At 33.3% G+C, this 17,638-nt stretch overlaps 1 protein-coding gene across 1 annotated transcript; it reads left to right on the plus strand.

The window, feature by feature from the left end:
* Window positions 1-8,847: 8,847 nt before the first annotated feature.
* On the plus strand, window positions 8,848-16,915 carry LOC145588064 (3-isopropylmalate dehydrogenase, chloroplastic-like). Its single transcript, XM_081644710.1, has 11 exons — window positions 8,848-9,195; window positions 11,591-11,720; window positions 11,833-11,944; window positions 13,069-13,144; window positions 13,250-13,338; window positions 14,533-14,619; window positions 15,265-15,381; window positions 15,505-15,612; window positions 15,738-15,791; window positions 15,871-16,023; window positions 16,529-16,915. Exons 1-11 carry the CDS (start codon window positions 8,958-8,960, stop codon window positions 16,601-16,603), a joined length of 1,239 nt encoding a protein of 412 aa, XP_081500836.1. The 5' UTR covers window positions 8,848-8,957; the 3' UTR covers window positions 16,604-16,915.
* The last annotated feature ends 723 nt before the right edge of the window (window positions 16,916-17,638 follow it).

Here is a 17,638-nt window from a genome sequence, read left to right on the forward strand (position 1 = left end):
TTAAAATTTTGAACAATTATTTACTTTTGATATAGTTCATGCTTGTCTAGCTAGTTGATGAAAAGAGCAAAATATTAGGATATGTTTTCTCCAACTTAATTTCAATTTAGTTCAACTTCAATCATTTCAGTTCCTAATTTTCTTCTCTCATAAACAATTCATTTCAAAACTATTCGGTCATGCTCATCTCACTTCAGCTCCAATCAATTCAATTCAGTAAATCAGAACAGACTCCTACTCAGATCACATAAAATTTAGGAAATTCCGTGTATAAATAATATCAAAAATCAAAATGAGTCATTGAAAAAAAAAAAAAAAAAAAAAAAAAAGGAGTAATGAGATTGCAAATACATTGGGCTTTGCGAGGATCACAGCACAAAAACAGCTTATCCTTAAGGTCCCCTCACAATAACGTCATATACAAGAAAATGATACCACCATACACAATGAAACAAACAATTGATGAATACAAGTCTATCCACAAAAGCTCAACCTTCGTGATTCTCAAATTATCAATCAACCCAATTTGTCATATTTTCCAAATCAGTCCTTTTCCCTTGCAGCATTTCGTGGCTAGCAAGAGCCAAACAAGTCCTTAATTTCCCACTTTCTGGATAAGTCTAACTGCCCAAGCTGCCCCATTTGCCTGTTTCGGGCATCGGTTTAATTGTTCGGTTTGACCAGACCGGTGTGTTAAAGTCCGAACCGGTGGGGTGGGGTGGGGTGAGGTGGGGCTTGTTTGGGTGATTGAGTTACGGAAAGGAATTAAATTAAGGCGGTTGTTTTGCACATTGATTCGAACCAAACAAGGCGCGGGAAAATGACATCGTGTTGTGGTGTGGTCCCCTTAATTGTTTTGTTTCACCTTATTTAGTTTGCCATCTGTTGGATTCTGTTGCATGTTGTGCTAAGCTAATTTACCCCCTCAAAACAAAACATTGATGGTATATTTCTAATCGATTGAGTAATCCATAAATTAGTAATTTCGGATTTCCGGCAATACGGTATGTATGGTCAAATATATACGATTTATGTTGGGTTCACTAGTTGACTTACTCGAAATAAAAATTGGAACAAGTATTTACAAACAAAGGGGTATTAAATAAGAAAAAAAATACATTTAAAATTAATACATGAATAACGAAAAAAAGTTCAATATGTCAAAAAGTTCAATTACATGAGGAATGCTTGTAATTTTAAGCGAGGAGAGACATAGAGAGAAAAAAAACCCTCATGTAATGAGAAGAGATGCATAATTACTATTATTATTATATTTATTTAAAATTAAATTTATTACGATTAAAAATATAGAAAAAGTATACTTCCTCTGTTTTTTTTACTTGACCTGTTTCTTTTATCACGCTTGCCAATGTAAAATTTTAACGATCAATAACTTAAATTCTCAATAAGTAAAATTATAAAAGTGATATATTATGATAGTACTTATTGAGACGAATCCAAAAAAATCATACATGAATATATTTTTCCTTACATATTATTCACAAAAGATGGTCAAAGAAGGGGTGGTAAATAGTGTACTGTAAAGGTCAAAGCGGGTCAAGTAATAAAGAAGGGAGAAAATATTATTGAACAATATTTAGCATTAACAAAGATGAAAAAACAAAACACAACAAAATGAGCCACTTTTGAAAGATATTTAATTTTAAAAGATGATTATTCAATTTAATTTGTATAGTTGGTCGTGAGTCGTGAGTGAAGTCCGTGCATGGCATTAGCAAATTAGCATAATTGCATGTGCTGTTACACTAGTTTTGATGATAGATTTGATCATGTCCTAGAACAATCAACTGGTTTCGCAAGATAAAATAAAAGAAGATATTTCTAAGTACATCTTAAAATGACAAGATTACCATTAATCCTTCTTCTATTACTTAAAAGGGAGTGTTAAGTAAATTAGAATCAAGTAATAATTGTAATTAACTTAAAATAGTGTTAATTAACATCCCAAATGGTGTCGAAGGCCAGTTGGCAGCGATTTGGACTGAACGTAAAACATGGGTCCATTAAACTTTGAATACTTTAACAACTAATTAATACTAATAATAATAATAAGAAATTTGATGTGACCAATGACCGCCCAACTAGGTGTCTAGGTGGCTTGTAAATCATAATCGTTGTGTTTGGTCCTCCAAAGTATGATCACTCAATAAGATGTTTGCCAAATGAATAACGTAATCTAACTATTATGTTCATATGCTAGTCAATAGTCATCTAAAATTGTCATAAATTATTTATTTTTATTATTATTTTTTGTTCTATTCGCCTTATGTTTTAGGACACTTAACTTATTTTACTTTGTTTTATACGGTATTTGATAAATACCAACTACCTTATATTTCCTATCACACATTTTCACATACTTTTCTTCTCTTGTCCTCTTCTTTTCAAGTTTAAGATTATAAAACATCTCCTTTCATATTGGAAATGACTTAAGTTTTTCTATTCCAAAACTTATATACTATGAAGTAGTCTTTTTAAGTCCATTGGGTTATATTTACTAAAAAAAGAAATTATTGTAAGAATATGGACTCTCGGTGAGACATACAATATAAGCTACCAGACATTTTATATAAATTTTTAATCTTGACTTTTGTAATTTAAATATAAGTTTTTAGACATTTCAAATAAATTATGTAAAATTCTCATGTAAGTATTGAGCTTCTATGTATTGTGTGAGTGGATGGACTTACCTAGCTTAGCTAATATCTTATGTTAATTACCCTACACAATTATTAATGATAATATAATATCAAATTCTATTTGCCCTAGTGTACCCACGGGCTTTGGAAATATATCCTCTATTCAATAATTTGCAACATTTTTTATTTTATTGTTGCAAGACTTGCAACTAGCTAGCTTGCAACAAACCGGGAAGAAATAGTCATAATCTAATGTGATTGACACCATTAAGGATAAAGTACATAGGATTAGTATAAAGTAAATACTCCCTAAGTCCCTTTACAAAGGTAAAGTGTACTAAAATAATTTAAAATTGAAACTTTTAAGGGTGACACTTCTTAAACCTTATCATAAATATTACACAAAATATCGTAAGCATTATTTTTAAAATTGATATATTCAACTAGTCACTAATGACATGGGTTCCACATCCTACTTTATTTAGTTTTAATTTTTAAAGTAATAATTATAAAGGATAAGCCCAATTAGCCAAGGGTAGTCTATGCTCTATGATCTAAGCAAATTATAATCGTATCTCAAAAACATTATCTTTATCTTTATTTTAAGGGTCATATAATCAATTACGTGATATCATCATATATATGGCTCTTCAAAATAAGGGAGGCCTCTTTCTTGTTATATTTGAATTACTTATTTTTTTAAAAAAAAAAAGAAAGAAAAAGAAAAAAAAAAGAAATTTGAAGTTCAAAGGTTATGGAATACAGGAATAGTATATTAATATTGTAAAAATTTCACAATTATTTCGAGAAGTAGAAAAAATTAATTTGATTGTCATTTTCATGGAGAAAGGTCTATCTAAATTAATCAAAGATATTATCATTAGGTAGAATAATTTTCTAAACGTATAAAAAGACATATACTTAGTATATTCAAATATTCAATGCTTATATTATTGATAACTTGATAAGCTTAATAATTAGCCACTAGACACAGTACACATTATTAGTATTATTTGTATATAAATCTACAAGGTTCACGAAAGCTTATCATATCCGTTAGAAGACTATAAGATAACAAGTTATATTAAATTATAAAGTACGATTAGTCAAAAGTGGTGTACCAAATTCACTACATCACTTTGATATTACTTCCGTCTAGAGTTAATATAACTTCATTAAGCAAGTGTCAACTAAATTTCTTAATTATGGATTTATAAATTAGTACTTGTTACTTAAGGTATGGCTTTGACATTGGATTATGTGTTGACAAATATGATATGCTATTTGTCATCAATAAGATTAATAGTGGATCATGTATGAGATGGACCATAGAGTGTGATTACTTACATTCTTCAACCTTCTAATATAAGATAAGTCGTAGTGCGTGTTTTATTATGTCTATTTTGAATACGTTTGATACGTAATTAGCTGATTAATATAACTAGTCGTATTAACCAAGCTAGTTGGTTACATTACATGCTTGTCAGCTAACTCTTTAAATTATCTATTTTTTATACGTACACCAAAGCTTATAATACTCTTTTGCATCCTAACGCATCTTTATTTAGCTACAATGTATAATCTGATCTTGTATGAGACGAATAGAGTGTACTGTGATATTGAGGATCAGATGATGTATCACAATTATTGTGATTTGTTATGCTGTAATCTTTAACTTTGTATGAATAAGTCAAGAATCTAACTAAGTTTGAGTTTATCGATTATAAGACATGAAATAAGTAAGCTTAATTAGGTTAAAAAAAAAAAAGTAAGCTTAATTAAATTACCACTGCACCAACCTAGTAGGAGGTGACAACTAAGTAGTTAGTAGATCGTCTTCATACTTTAGTGAAAGAGGATGATAATTCAACCAACAATGAAAATAAAAAAAATAAGAAAATTGTGCACTTTTGTTATTTCTTATAATTGCTGTTGAAAAAAGAGTGACAAGATCACAACAATGACCACTTTTTCTCATTCAACAATGATAGATGATGCATGTTTGTTGCTTCATTTGCTTCTAAATACTACTTCTTCCAATTTGTGGATCTCTAATTGCAAGAAGAGGATAACTATTCAACAATTGTAGTTTAAATGAAGACACTTTTGTTTGATTCTATTTGTTAAATTCGAATACTTTTGGTAGATCATATAATACAATTCAATTTGTTAACTTTTTTTGTCAAAAATAAGGTACTTTGTTGTTGAAAATTCTAATTTGAGTGTATTGTCAAGCGTTTTGATATTTTCACAAAATACAATTATTAACCGTTAATTATCTAGCTACTCCATAAAATTCAAAATGCACATTAGAGCATCTCTAATAGCAAATTAATTGTTAAATTAGCTTGTCTTGTCTTGTCATGCCACATATGGTTTCAAGTTAAACCTCTTTGTAACTATTTTGTGCCCCGATGGTTAGCTACTAGCTTGCTAATTAAATAAACTTGACTTTCTCAATTAGCTTTATTAATTTAATGAGTTTAATATATTAACCTCCAAAAATTATGAAAACTTTTTTGGCCAATAAGCTAATTGTACTTGTTAGCTCTGTCAAGCTAGTAGCTAGATACCGTTGAAAAATTGCAAGCAAATCCCTAACTACATTGGATTTGCTCTTATGGACTATAACCATACTTGACAATTACTGATCTTGAAATTAGTTGATAGTAGTAGCCTCTTTTTGTAACTAATTGTATCATTGCATTCGTCTAACAATATATTACTCTTTTCACGAATGACAATTACATGTTTTATATTTTTGTCAATCAAACAAGCACTAGAGTACAAAACATCACGCTAAACATTTTTTAAAGAAAAAAAAAAAAAAACCTCAAACATAGTCAACTTCTTCGTCAAAAAGGTTTTTCCAATTATTTTACAATTTAAATGCACCAAAACAAAAGTATATAGTATCCATTATTGTTTATGATTAAGTCATATAAAAGTGGAATAATGAATACTATCTAAATTAGAGATTCCGGGGCTTTGCCCCTCGTTTGCAAAAAAAAAAAAAAAAAAAAAAAAAAAAAAAAAAAAAAATCTAAATTAGAGATGCAAGGGTCAAGGAAATATGATAAATTAATAGTTAATATTCTGAAAAATTACCCTTGAAATCATATTAAATCATCACCTATTGTTACGAACACAACTTATTAATCAATATCAATATCAATATCTTTCTCTACGACATTACCAATTGTCAAATATAACTTATTATTTAATTGTCCAAAAAAAAAAAAAAAAAAAATTGGCACAAAGCCACAAAGGTGTCTCATTCATTTCGATTAGATAAAGTTGTAGAGTTCTCAAGCAATAAGAAACAAACAAAGATATTCCATAAAAATTCAGTTGTGTTTGTAAATTGTAATGTATACCAATAAAAATACAAAAAAACAAAATCAATACTCTTATAGGAGTCTTACAATATATCTTTGAACTCCTCAAAATTTAACAAAGATAACAAAAATAAAATAGAGGAACATTTATAATTTTTGTGTAAAAAAACAATCACCTAACCAAAAGTGTATTGTTATTCTAAGATAGGCTAAACCTGGTGGGCTTGGGCTTAAAGCGCCAACGCCTTTGGAGATCATGTCTTGATGGGTTGATAATCTGTAACAATAAGGCCTTCAACAGGTTGGTCTTTATGGCACTGTTGGGCTCAATTTTCCTGAATTTGGGCCTTGCTGGTGGAGATCTCATCGGAAACTTTCGTCGGCCGCGGTGGAAGCTGCACCGGAAAGAGCCTTGATGGGTGGTAGGAGAGCAAAGGCATGTTCTTTTGGTGGTGGAGTTTGAGGTTTTGGTAGCCATGCTAACATGTTTTTCCATTTGCAATATTATCTCCTATTCTCTAGGCATGCTTATTACATAGGAGGAGAATGACCAAGTTACACCTTGCCTATTCCAAAATTAAATTTTGACTGGACTATTAGTAATGGTGCACAATGAAGGTGTTGACCTTATCCAATAGTTATCCACCTAAATCATACATGGATATTCATTATAAGATTATGAGAATAGTTAAGGGCAAGGTAGGTCTAGTGGCCGAAGTTCTTGTTTATCTTTTAATTTGAAGATTAAATCAGACAAGATTTGATGTTTGATGTCATGAATTTCTACATATCATAAAGATTTTGCTTGAATTTAAGATTTTGTACATCTATAATTTTAGTTTATAGGAGCATTAAAGACTTCTTAAAACAAACGTTTTATCGCTTTTAATTAGGGGATGGTTGTTTGATTTAGTATATTTGTATTGGCTATACTTAGTAGTACATGTGTACCCTAAAATATTGCTAACTAGTCAAAGACTTTAATATCATCTAAAACTAATTAATTTTAGAATTGAATGCAAATTTTGAGATGTGACAGGTATATATGAACGGTTGATTTTATCATTTTGAATAGGTTGCTAACCAATTTAGTCATCTTTTGCGTTCACGTTTCAAGAGTTGATTGTAACACTGTACGCATTTTTGGTTGACACTCAACACAAATTCGATCATCTCATCAAACGCTTCTTAAATTACAATTAAAAAACAACCCAACAACAATAACTTTAATCTCTTCCTTTAAATTTTTAATGTTTTAATTTTAATGAATCAAATGCTACACGAATGATCATTGTTCGATTAAAGTAACTTTTTTTACAAGATTAATAAAGACAACAATCTTATTAAAACGACATATACATATAACAATTACTACATATTGTGTGACAAAACAACTAAAAAAAAGTAATACACTTTCTATAGATACTTGACATACCACATTTATTTCATAATTCATTTAACATTTTGATTTTTTGCTTGATTTATAAAATTTTACTACTTTTTTTTCATAGAAAATATATCAAAAGCTAATATTATACGAGGTACTTTGTATAATTACATAGTTGGATTGGTTTCATTAAATATCAAGTTTTTATTAAAATGTTAATTTATACAAAGTATATTATATAAAAAAAAAAAAGTCAAATTTGTAAAAAAGTCAAATATGTCAATTATTCTGAAACAGAGAAAGTACTTAGGGGCCGTTTGGTTCGCACAGGGTAATCGGAATGGAATGAATAAAGGGAAAGACAAGGAATGGAATGAAATTACCTAAAATTGTGTATGCTGTTTGTTTTATAACAAAGAGAATGAGCCCCACCACCACACCACCACCACACAGCCACCTACACTTTCACTCTCCACCGTTTCCAGCCACCAAACCCCTCGCCGCTGCTCCCTCACCGTACGCCTCCCTTCGCCGGCCGTCCCCGCCCCTCGCAAATCCTCCCTCAGCCACGAATGAAGCCTAGCCACGAATGGATCCCAGTATTCCCGTCGCTGCCCAGAAATACTCAACTCTATGCCAACATAATTAGATCTAGACAAACTCAATCAAAACTTCAATCATCAGAACACAACATATTAATACAACCAAATACCTCAGATCTAAAATGTTTTCGTACACTAAACATCCTAAATCAACTTTCAAATATCAAACAAGCTGCAAATCATTTCAAATTCAAATAAATTCATTTGCGAGGGGCGGGGAAGGGCAGATTTGCGGGGAAAGGGGAAGGGCAGCGACGGGAAGGGGCAGGGCGGGGCTTTGGGAGGGCTAGGCGGAGGTTTAACGGTGATAGGGAGGGCTGGGTGGGTGGTGGTGGTTATTTTGCGGGGGTTGTGGTTGTTTTTGCGGGGGAGGGGAGGGCGGCGAGGATTGGGGGTGGGGCAGCGGTGGTCGGGGTAGGGTCGGCGGTGGTCAGGTATGTAGGTGGGCTGGTTTCCGGTGGTGTTGGTAGGTGTAAAGGTGGTGATGTGGTGGTGTTAGGGTGGCTAGAGAATGGAATGGAAATACCTAGGGGGGGTGGGGAATGGACTTAGAAGGAATTCGGGGAATGGAGGGGGTAAAGGGAATGAAAGAAAGTGCTAAACAAACATCAACAAAGGGAATCGGGCTAGTTGATTCCCATTCCCTTTCCTGAATACCCCCAACCAAACGGCCCCTTAGGACAATAAACTAATACTGTATTCGAAGTTATGTGTTACACTTACGCAGAATCTAATCAAGAAGGTACTTTGGTAGTTTCATACTTTCATAATTTGGTTACTTTGGTATTGTTCATTGTTTGTGCAATTGTGCCCCTTGATAAAGAAAATTAGTTCATGTGAATAACCTTAAACAAGAAGTGGTACCCAATTTAGAGTTTAAACAAAAGTGAGCACATCTCACATTCTCACTACCCATAATCCCATTCATACCCTTAACCCAGTTTTCTCTCTCCTCTTTGACTCCCCAACAATGGCAGCAACCCACTTACAGCTTCATTTGGCGGCGTCATTGAAACCCCAAATTCATCTTCATAAAGCTAAAACCTTTGCTACAGTTAACCCCACAAAATTCCCAACTGTGCGTTGTTCTGCTGCTGCAACACCCACCAAAAGAAGCTACAACATCACTCTTCTTCCTGGTGATGGCATTGGCCCTGAAATTGTCTCAATTTCTAAAGATGTTCTTCAATTTGCCGCTTCTCTTGAAGGTTTTAACATTGTTATTGTTTGATTATTGTTACTTTTGAATTAAATTTTTTATTATTGTTATCTTGTATTGAATTGGGTTTTAGTTATTATACTGTACTACTTTGTGATTTTTGGAAACCCTTATAATGGTTATTGATTATGGTTGGAATGTAGGATACATTGATGTAGTTGGAAATGTGTGTTAGGTGAATTTTTTGTCATTGAAGTTGGGATTGTCCCACTTGATTATGTGTGTTTGGTGGGTGAATGGGTGGGGGTTTTGTTAATGTATTCTTCATTGCTGAGAATTCGGTTTCGGATTGCGGCATTGTGGTTGTACTCTTCATTATTTAGCGGATAATAAGCTGGGGTTGTTAAGGAAAAGGAGAATTTTGTAGGGGCTAGTAAGGGTTAGGGTATAGGAATTTTGGGACTGGTCATTGCTTGAATGAAGGTTATATTTAATGGATTTTGGGTTGATAAAGGTTTGACGAATATGATTGTTGTGTAAATTTTTAATCTTGATATTGAGAGCTTTCTTTGGCTGGTGTTCTACAGTATAATGTTTATAATGTTATATGTAGCCATGTAGGACACAAAGGCATAATATACTCATAATTAGTTAGATTGGTGTGTAGTGTAGAGAGGGAAAAATGACCTAGAGAACAAGTCAGAGGAAATGAGAAAGGAGATATTCATTCCCTTCAATAGTAGTGTATCATTTTCTTCTCACTTTATGAACTCTAGTAGGAGAAGAATGACTGATATGTGTATGATTTTGTTTTTAGAAAAAGTTAAGTTTAGGGAGATAGAATGATAGGTTTTAGGAATTGATAAGAGGGTTTCTAGATTTCCCATGCATACCTTGTTGCTTGTTTGATAAAAAATTGAGCACACTTGTGATTTATGTGCAAGTGTACATACTTTAGGACAACTTCATTACTTTACATAATCCCACTTGACAAAAATTCCCGATTTATCAATAATGAATGATCACTTGTCCTTTCTAGACATTATACTTTTAAGGCTTCCTTCTTGTTGATATGGATTGTTGATATAGATAACATTTGTACTAACCAAAGAAGTGATATTTCTTTTTATTAACAGTAGTTGTGTTTGAGATGTCATGTACAAAGCTATATAAAAGTATCCAATCTTTCTAGTATGCTCTAAAAGTATCCAATCTTTCTTGTATGGTCTATGACCATTGGTTCTATGATAGTCGTTCATGGATGTTTGTAAAGTCCTATCTATGTTTAGCAGCACTTTAGGATGACATTACCGTTACTTCTAGGGAGAGGCCCAAAGAAGATAAGTTTATGGTGAATGCGTAGCTGCTAGAGATGTAGAAGGGTGTAGTATTCTGTAATAGACTGAAATTCAGGTTTTTATATTATATGGATAATAATATGAAAGCTTGGAATTTAGATTAATAATGGCCGGAATTTGGACACAGAAGGATAAATTAATAGCTTAAGGCTATTACTCTCTTGATAACTTTAGGTTATCACTCTCCTAGTAACTTGAGGTTACTACTCTCAAGTCTCAACATTTCTCCTCACAATTCACATGATATCCTAGTGCATATACTATCCCCTATTTATACTAAGGCCAAGGAGTCAAGGACTACTAACCTAAAAGTATTAGACTCCAAAATGCCCTTCCTAATGTTGGTCTACGTATTCTTTGGATAAGATCACAAACAAATCTTAGGTGGAACAGTGGAAGGGATCGCTATCTTTGTTTCTATGTATTTAAGGGTTTGCTGTTTTAGGTTGCTTCCCTCATGCAATTATATATAAGTGTTGATGTAAGATTAAAGGTGACAGATTGAGCTTGTCTTCATCTGGATTAGTCAAAGTTAACACTTTTTTGGGTAACTTTTATCAATAAAGCATAAATAACTTTTATTTATATCAGGATAACCGGGTAACTTTCATTCATTAAAGGGTAATTTTTCATTCAAGGTAACTTTGTAGCAGATGTACAGTATATTATTTTACATCCGATTTTTTAAATGTTTGTGTGCTCATAAAGGTTTTGAGGACATTCTGTAAAATATCAGGTTTTCATGTGAAATCATACTACTACTGTTTGCTACTTGCACGTTGTTGAGTGAAACTATAAAGCATCAAGATTTCTGCAGTGTGTGAATTGTGATTAACATAATGAATGATTTAACTGTACCTCTCTAAAAAGGCTACTCCATCTGTACAGATGGACCTCCCGCGATCTATACACTAGATAACTTATTATATGTTTTTGATTAACTTCTATATCTGCCTTATGCTTTTACTTGTCAAAAATTAAAGAATTGAAATTATGCTTGTCAGAAATGTTTTTTTTTTTCTCACTTGGTCATATTGTATTTTTCTGTCAATCTTTAATTTGTTCATTGGTATTCTTCAATTTTAGGGATTGAGCTCAAGTACCAAGAGATGCCTGTTGGTGGCTCTGCTTTTGATCTCACTGGAGTTCCATTGCCAGAGGAGACCCTTGCAGCAGCAAAACAATCTGATGCTGTTCTTCTTGGAGCTATTGGAGGGTAAAATTCATTCTCACTTGTTTTAATTTTTTTTTTTTTTTTTTCTTTCTGGCTTCCCTCCCTTGTAATATGTGAAAATAAGGATGGGTTACTTGGCCCTGTCGGAAATCAGGTATAAATGGGACAAACTTGAAAAGAAGTTGAAGCCAGAGACCGGCTTGCTTCAGCTTCGAGCAGGTCTTGACGTGTTTGCAAATTTAAGGCCAGCTACTGTATTGCCTCAGGTTGCTCTTCTGTTTCTTTTGCTTATATTCGGTGTTTTATTTTATTTATGTTACTTTTTTTTCTTCTTAAAATACTGTTCTGTTGATTTATACTGAAACTTCTTGCATACATCAAGCTCATGGGCTTTCCCAACTCCCCTCTTTTTTTCTCTCAAGGCATGAACTTTCATTGTTTTCTATGGCAAGTATAACTTTGGTAAATAAAGACTACAACTTTGAGGAGCAATGTTCTAGATACTGCAGTGGTTACTGTTGAGATGGGAAACATTAACCCCTGAATTTTTGTATCCCTTGTTGAAATAAGACATATATCTTATGAACCCCGAGGGTAAAAAAACCTTCTAATGTACTTCTATATAAAGCAATGAGAATTTATAATGTGACGGCGTGACGCAAGTGACCTATAGTTTGTCGAGTTTAGGAATGTAAAGGTTATATTATGAACTGTTTCATCCTACATTATCTCGAGTCAGATTTGTCTTAATTATGGCCAGTGTAGTCCAAAAATCTGTAATAAACTAACATTAGGAAGGGCGATTTGGGAAGTCTAATACTTTTAGGTTAGTAGTACTTGGCCTTAGTATATATAGGGGATAGTATATGCAGTAGGACAGCATGTGAATTGTGAGGAAAAATGTTGAGAGTAGTAACCTGAAGTTACTAGGAGAGTGATAACTTTAATTTGTCAAGAGAGTAATAGCCTTAAGCTATTAATCTATCCTTTTGTATCCAATTTCTGCCATTATTAACCAAAGTATCAAGCTTTTATCTCTTAATTAGTCTTTAAATCAGAAAATACTAAGTCAGTCCATTACAGAATCATTAAAGTTTGTCCTTAGTTAATGTAGAAAAACCACTTCGTGAATTCTTGAGGGAAAAAGTTATTTAAGTGCTTTCTGTAAGTGTGCCTGGTAAGTAGTAGCTGTGTGTAAATTAAAATTATTTGCTCCGGAATTAGGCACTCTATGGCTAATGCTATTTTATGGGTAAGATTAAATCTTGCTCCTAAAGGATGAGGCTACACCATTATTTATATCTGGTCAAATTCCTAGAATACTTTTGATGCTATTTAATTTTACTAATATTTTTGAAGTTCCTAATGTATGGGTGCTTTGGATTTCCAGTTGATCGATTGTACCACATTGAAGAGAGAGGTAGCCGAAGGTGTTGATCTAATGGTGGTGAGGGAGCTTACTGCCGGTAAAAGTCCTATATTGTTGAACTCATTCTGAAAGCGCTTCTAAATAACTTCATTAGTGGATGTAATTATTTTTTCTTCTCTGAAACTTCTGTTTTTAAATTCAGGTATTTATTTTGGGGAGCCTAGGGGTTTTGGTGTGAATGAAAAGGGAGAGGAGATTGGTTTCAATACCGAGGTCTACTCTGTTTCTCAGGTATGTTTTACTAGTCAGATTTTATGTAAACTTTAAGGTAATTTTATCTTTTGTAGAAGTAGTCTTTGATGTTTAAAATTGTCCCACAAAAACAAAATGGACTTATCACACAGATTCTTTGTAAAAATTCTTTGGCATAGAGTGGAGAGACAATTGGGTGGAATGGGAAATAGGAACTCTGAATCCTTTTAGATAGAAGAATTGGTCAGATATAGTACAAGGTAAAGGATTCCATCTAGATTATGAAGTGAAATTTATAAGACCAAAACAACGTATACGAGATAGTGACATTCATTTGCAGTGGCTCTTCCTTCTAGTAAATAAGGTTTAGTGGGGGGGTGGCCTGTCTTTGGGCTGAGGTGTGTTTGAGTGAAAACTGTTAGGAATACAGGTCTACTAATCTACTAAAGGAGAGACTTTGACTGCTAACACCTTGTTTATTATTTCTTCAATATCTTCATCATATTTCCTTTCTCCATGATAGCAGACCAGGGTTGTTTCCTGTTCCCTTATGCAGAGCTGAGTAAAATGTCCATTTAGCTAGGGAACACTGTTTTTGCAGTGTAGTTTGACCTCCATCCTTCTCATTTAGGAATCAGGCTCTATTTGCTTAATTCAGTGATAGCAAATGGTTTATGTCTCGGGTTATGTGTTCATGTTTTGTCCATAGGCGGCAGCCAGTGGATTGAGAAAAATCAGATTGTAGTAATTATTAAACCTATGAATTGAACTTACCTTTTCAATTTTGTTCTTGTTTACTGGATTAAACTGTCTTTGTTTCTGTCATGTTTTTAATTAATAGTTAATGTGTATATAATTCAATATAAGTTAAAGATGAAATAGATTTGCTTGATGTGAACATGTCATTTGTCATGATAAACTCATAGTAGTTTCTTCTTGTAGTGAATTGTATGTGTTGACTTCTTCCAAAAAGTCTGAATGGTGCCATGGTGCTCGCTGACTTTATGATAGTGCTGTTATGTTTGCTCATCTATATGTATATCTTGGAGCAAATAGGATGCAACTTTCTTTTGTTTAACATATTAGCAGTTAAGCACCCAAAGAAAAAATATTATTGGAGTTGGGAATAGCGACTTTTTGTACTCTGATCCCTTCTTCAATGATGTTGCATTTATATCTGTAATTCATGATCTCACATCCATTAAACTGTTTATCAAAATTTTCTTTTGGCAGATTGACCGTATTGCTCGTGTTGCTTTTGAGACTGCTAGAAAGAGGCGTGGGAAACTGTGCTCTGTTGATAAAGCCAATGTTCTAGAGGTTTGTGGTGCTGGTGACTAATAAGAATTTTTTTAGTCTTTTGGGTGACTTTATTTTTATTTTTCTTTGTTGTGTGCATATCATGTGGATTAGCTATACTGGCAAGTGACAGTATGGTATAAAGCGCTCTAAAACCCAATGAATAGAATGAATATGGCTAGAAAGTTCTGAGTTATAACTACTATCAGGCACCTTTTCTTTGTGCAGAATTTGAAAGGGCTGTTTACTTATTTTCTATATAATATTTGTGGGATGCCTTATTGTGTTTTGACACTATCTTGTCAGCATTGCATCTTGATGGACCTTATGCAGATTTTGCTGTAATTCTCAGACAAGCTAGTGTATAATAATTACCAGTCCCGTACTCCCGTAAACAAGTTGTTCTACTAATATTCAATTGCAACCACAAAGGCTTGGTGTAAATAATTTTTTTTTAAAAAAATATATATATTTAGGCATAAAGGCACAAAGACTGTTACTTTCTAATTTAATACTTTTAGAGATATTGGTGCATGATTCGGTTGCATTAAGTCCTACAAAGCACATATTTCGGATTATATGTTGCGGTGAAGTTTTTCATAAGGTTAATTTCTAATTATTATACCATATCTATTGTTAAGTCTCATTTCTATACAATTTAGTCAGGCATCTATGCTTTGGAGGAAAAGAGTTACGGATATGGCAGTGGACTACCCTGATGTCGAGCTTTCACATATGTATATTGATAATGCAGCAATGCAACTTATTCGTGATCCAAAACAGGTATTTTATTCATCTATTCACCCTTACCAGCCCAAAGTCACTAAGCATTTAACAGTCTTATTTTCTTTCCTCTCTCTTTTCTTTTCTCCATTACTGACAGTGTCGATTGATTTATTTGTGCAGTTTGACACTATTTTAACCAACAACATATTTGGTGATATATTATCTGACGAGGCTTCAATGATTAGTGGGAGTATTGGAATGCTTCCTTCTGCAAGCATAGGTCAATCGGTATGGGAGTCTAATTTGGTGTCAATAATTGCTATTTTTTTGCTTTTTTTTCTCCCAATAATTGGTTTTTTAATAGTTAGGATTTATTTTATATGACTAAGGACTTAGTTTTGTGATTTATATAGGGACCTGGACTTTTTGAACCTATACATGGCTCTGCTCCTGACATTGCCGGACAGGTTGGACTTTTGACTTATTGAATCTTAATTTAGCTTAAATATAGAATGGAAACTGATTTTGACTTGTTGAAAAATCAAGGACAAGGCAAATCCATTGGCAACGATCTTAAGTGCTGCAATGCTTTTGCGGTATGGTCTTGGGGAAAGCAAGGCCGCAGACAGGATTGAGGCAGCTGTTATGGAGACCCTAAATAGGGGATTCCGAACTGGTGACATATACTCAGCTGGAAATGTATGTTTACTTAATGAATTGTTATATAAATTCCACATTCTGCATGTTTACATTATTGTTGTATATTGAATTGTACTTGGTAAGTTTTATATTTTATATAATTTTTTTTTTCTTTGGTTGCCTTTTGGGGGGGGGGGGGGGGGGAGGATTGTAGTGTAGCGGCCGGGTTTTCCACAAGTTCACACACTACACTTTTCTATTTTCTCCTTCCTTCAAATAAAACAAAAGGTGCAGTTGAATTGAACTTTTTCAATGTACACTATATAATGAAATTGGTAATGCTAGTTTAAAAAATTGGTACACATCATCAGGTCGTGTACACAAGTCCATTTGCTTCTGGTTTGCGAAAGCATTCATTTTACAATGTACAAATCTTGTGACATTAGTTTCTAAATTTGAATATAATGTATGACTAATTACTTACTATTGGGATCATTACATTTTTTCTTCTCTTGTAAATCTTTCTTTAGTTAATGACTAATATGTAATTGACTACTGCTTACAGAAATTAGTTGGATGCAAAGAGATGGGTGAACAGGTGATGAAGTCGGTAGACTCTTCAATTCCTGCTGCTGTTTGAGTCTGCATTGTCGCATGAAAGCCCAATGGCCGATATTCAATAGTAGCTCCCTCCAAGTACTGGGAGCATAAAATCCTTACAATTCATTCATGTGGAGGATGACCGAGAAACCAAGCACAATTTTGCATAGCATGCTATGATATGTGGTAGGTTGTTTCCAATTTGGGAATAACAGTTTTGTACTGTAATTTCTGATCTATATTTAGAATAATTCTGTCAACTCAAAGCTGTAGCTAAAGGTGGCATTCATCGTAACCAATTCTTCTGTTGTGAAAATTCAAATTTGCTCAAAGTTTGCGTATTTATCTTGAACCGAGCCTTGTTAACTGTCTAACTTTAAGGCAACTAATAGCGGATATAATAATAGGGGCCTTGGGTCTATATTAATAGGGCTGCAATTTGCTCGTGATGACTAAAGAATGGAGTATTATGTCATCAGGTGCTATTGTTTAAGTGCAACCTTGTTATTGTTTTTGGTGTTTAGAGAGCCACAAGGGCGGGTGATGAAAATCGATCCCGAAATTTCCTGGAATCGGGAAGGAAGCTCTAACCACCATTCACTAACCTTGTTATAAATTAGTCATAAAAAAGAAAAAGTGCAATAAAAATTTAGATTGCGCAAATAAAAAATTGTGGTATAAACTCCATTCACAGGAATATTTTTTAAAACATTATTTCCATAAATTATTTTTAAAGAAAAATGGCCAATCACCACACCGCCTCTAAAGTAATTCACCCGATTTTAACACATTGCGTGATAACAAGTACCTGTGTTGTCTGATCCTAAACGAATGCTACTTCTGGGTTTAGCTAGGAATTTGTAAGACACCCTAGCCTTTTGGCATCGGATGATGCCTTGCGGCTTGGTCGAGGACAGAATTTTAGCTTGGTCTTTGCAGTGGTTGGGAATATTGGAAGTGACCGGATGAACTCTTTCAGTACCAAGAGAGGACCACTGCACGAAGTACAATACCCTGAGTCCCTAATACTTGTGTAAGAATAAACCCTCAAACAAATATTTTAGAAGTTTCGAAA

This window comes from Chenopodium album, chromosome 17 (genome assembly GCF_948465745.1).
Source record: "Chenopodium album chromosome 17, dcCheAlbu1.1, whole genome shotgun sequence".
In the NCBI taxonomy this organism is placed as follows: domain Eukaryota; kingdom Viridiplantae; phylum Streptophyta; class Magnoliopsida; order Caryophyllales; family Amaranthaceae; genus Chenopodium; species Chenopodium album.

Bases quoted from the DNA above. Each gene is read 5' to 3' on its own strand.
- LOC145588064 (XM_081644710.1), top strand. From the start codon at position 8,958: ATGGCAGCAACCCACTTACAGCTTCATTTGGCGGCGTCATTGAAACCC. The intron at 13,339-14,532 runs GTATGTTTTACT...TTCTTTTGGCAG, and splicing joins AGGTCTACTCTGTTTCTCAG to ATTGACCGTATTGCTCGTGT. The intron at 15,382-15,504 runs GTATTTTATTCA...TTATTTGTGCAG, and splicing joins TTATTCGTGATCCAAAACAG to TTTGACACTATTTTAACCAA.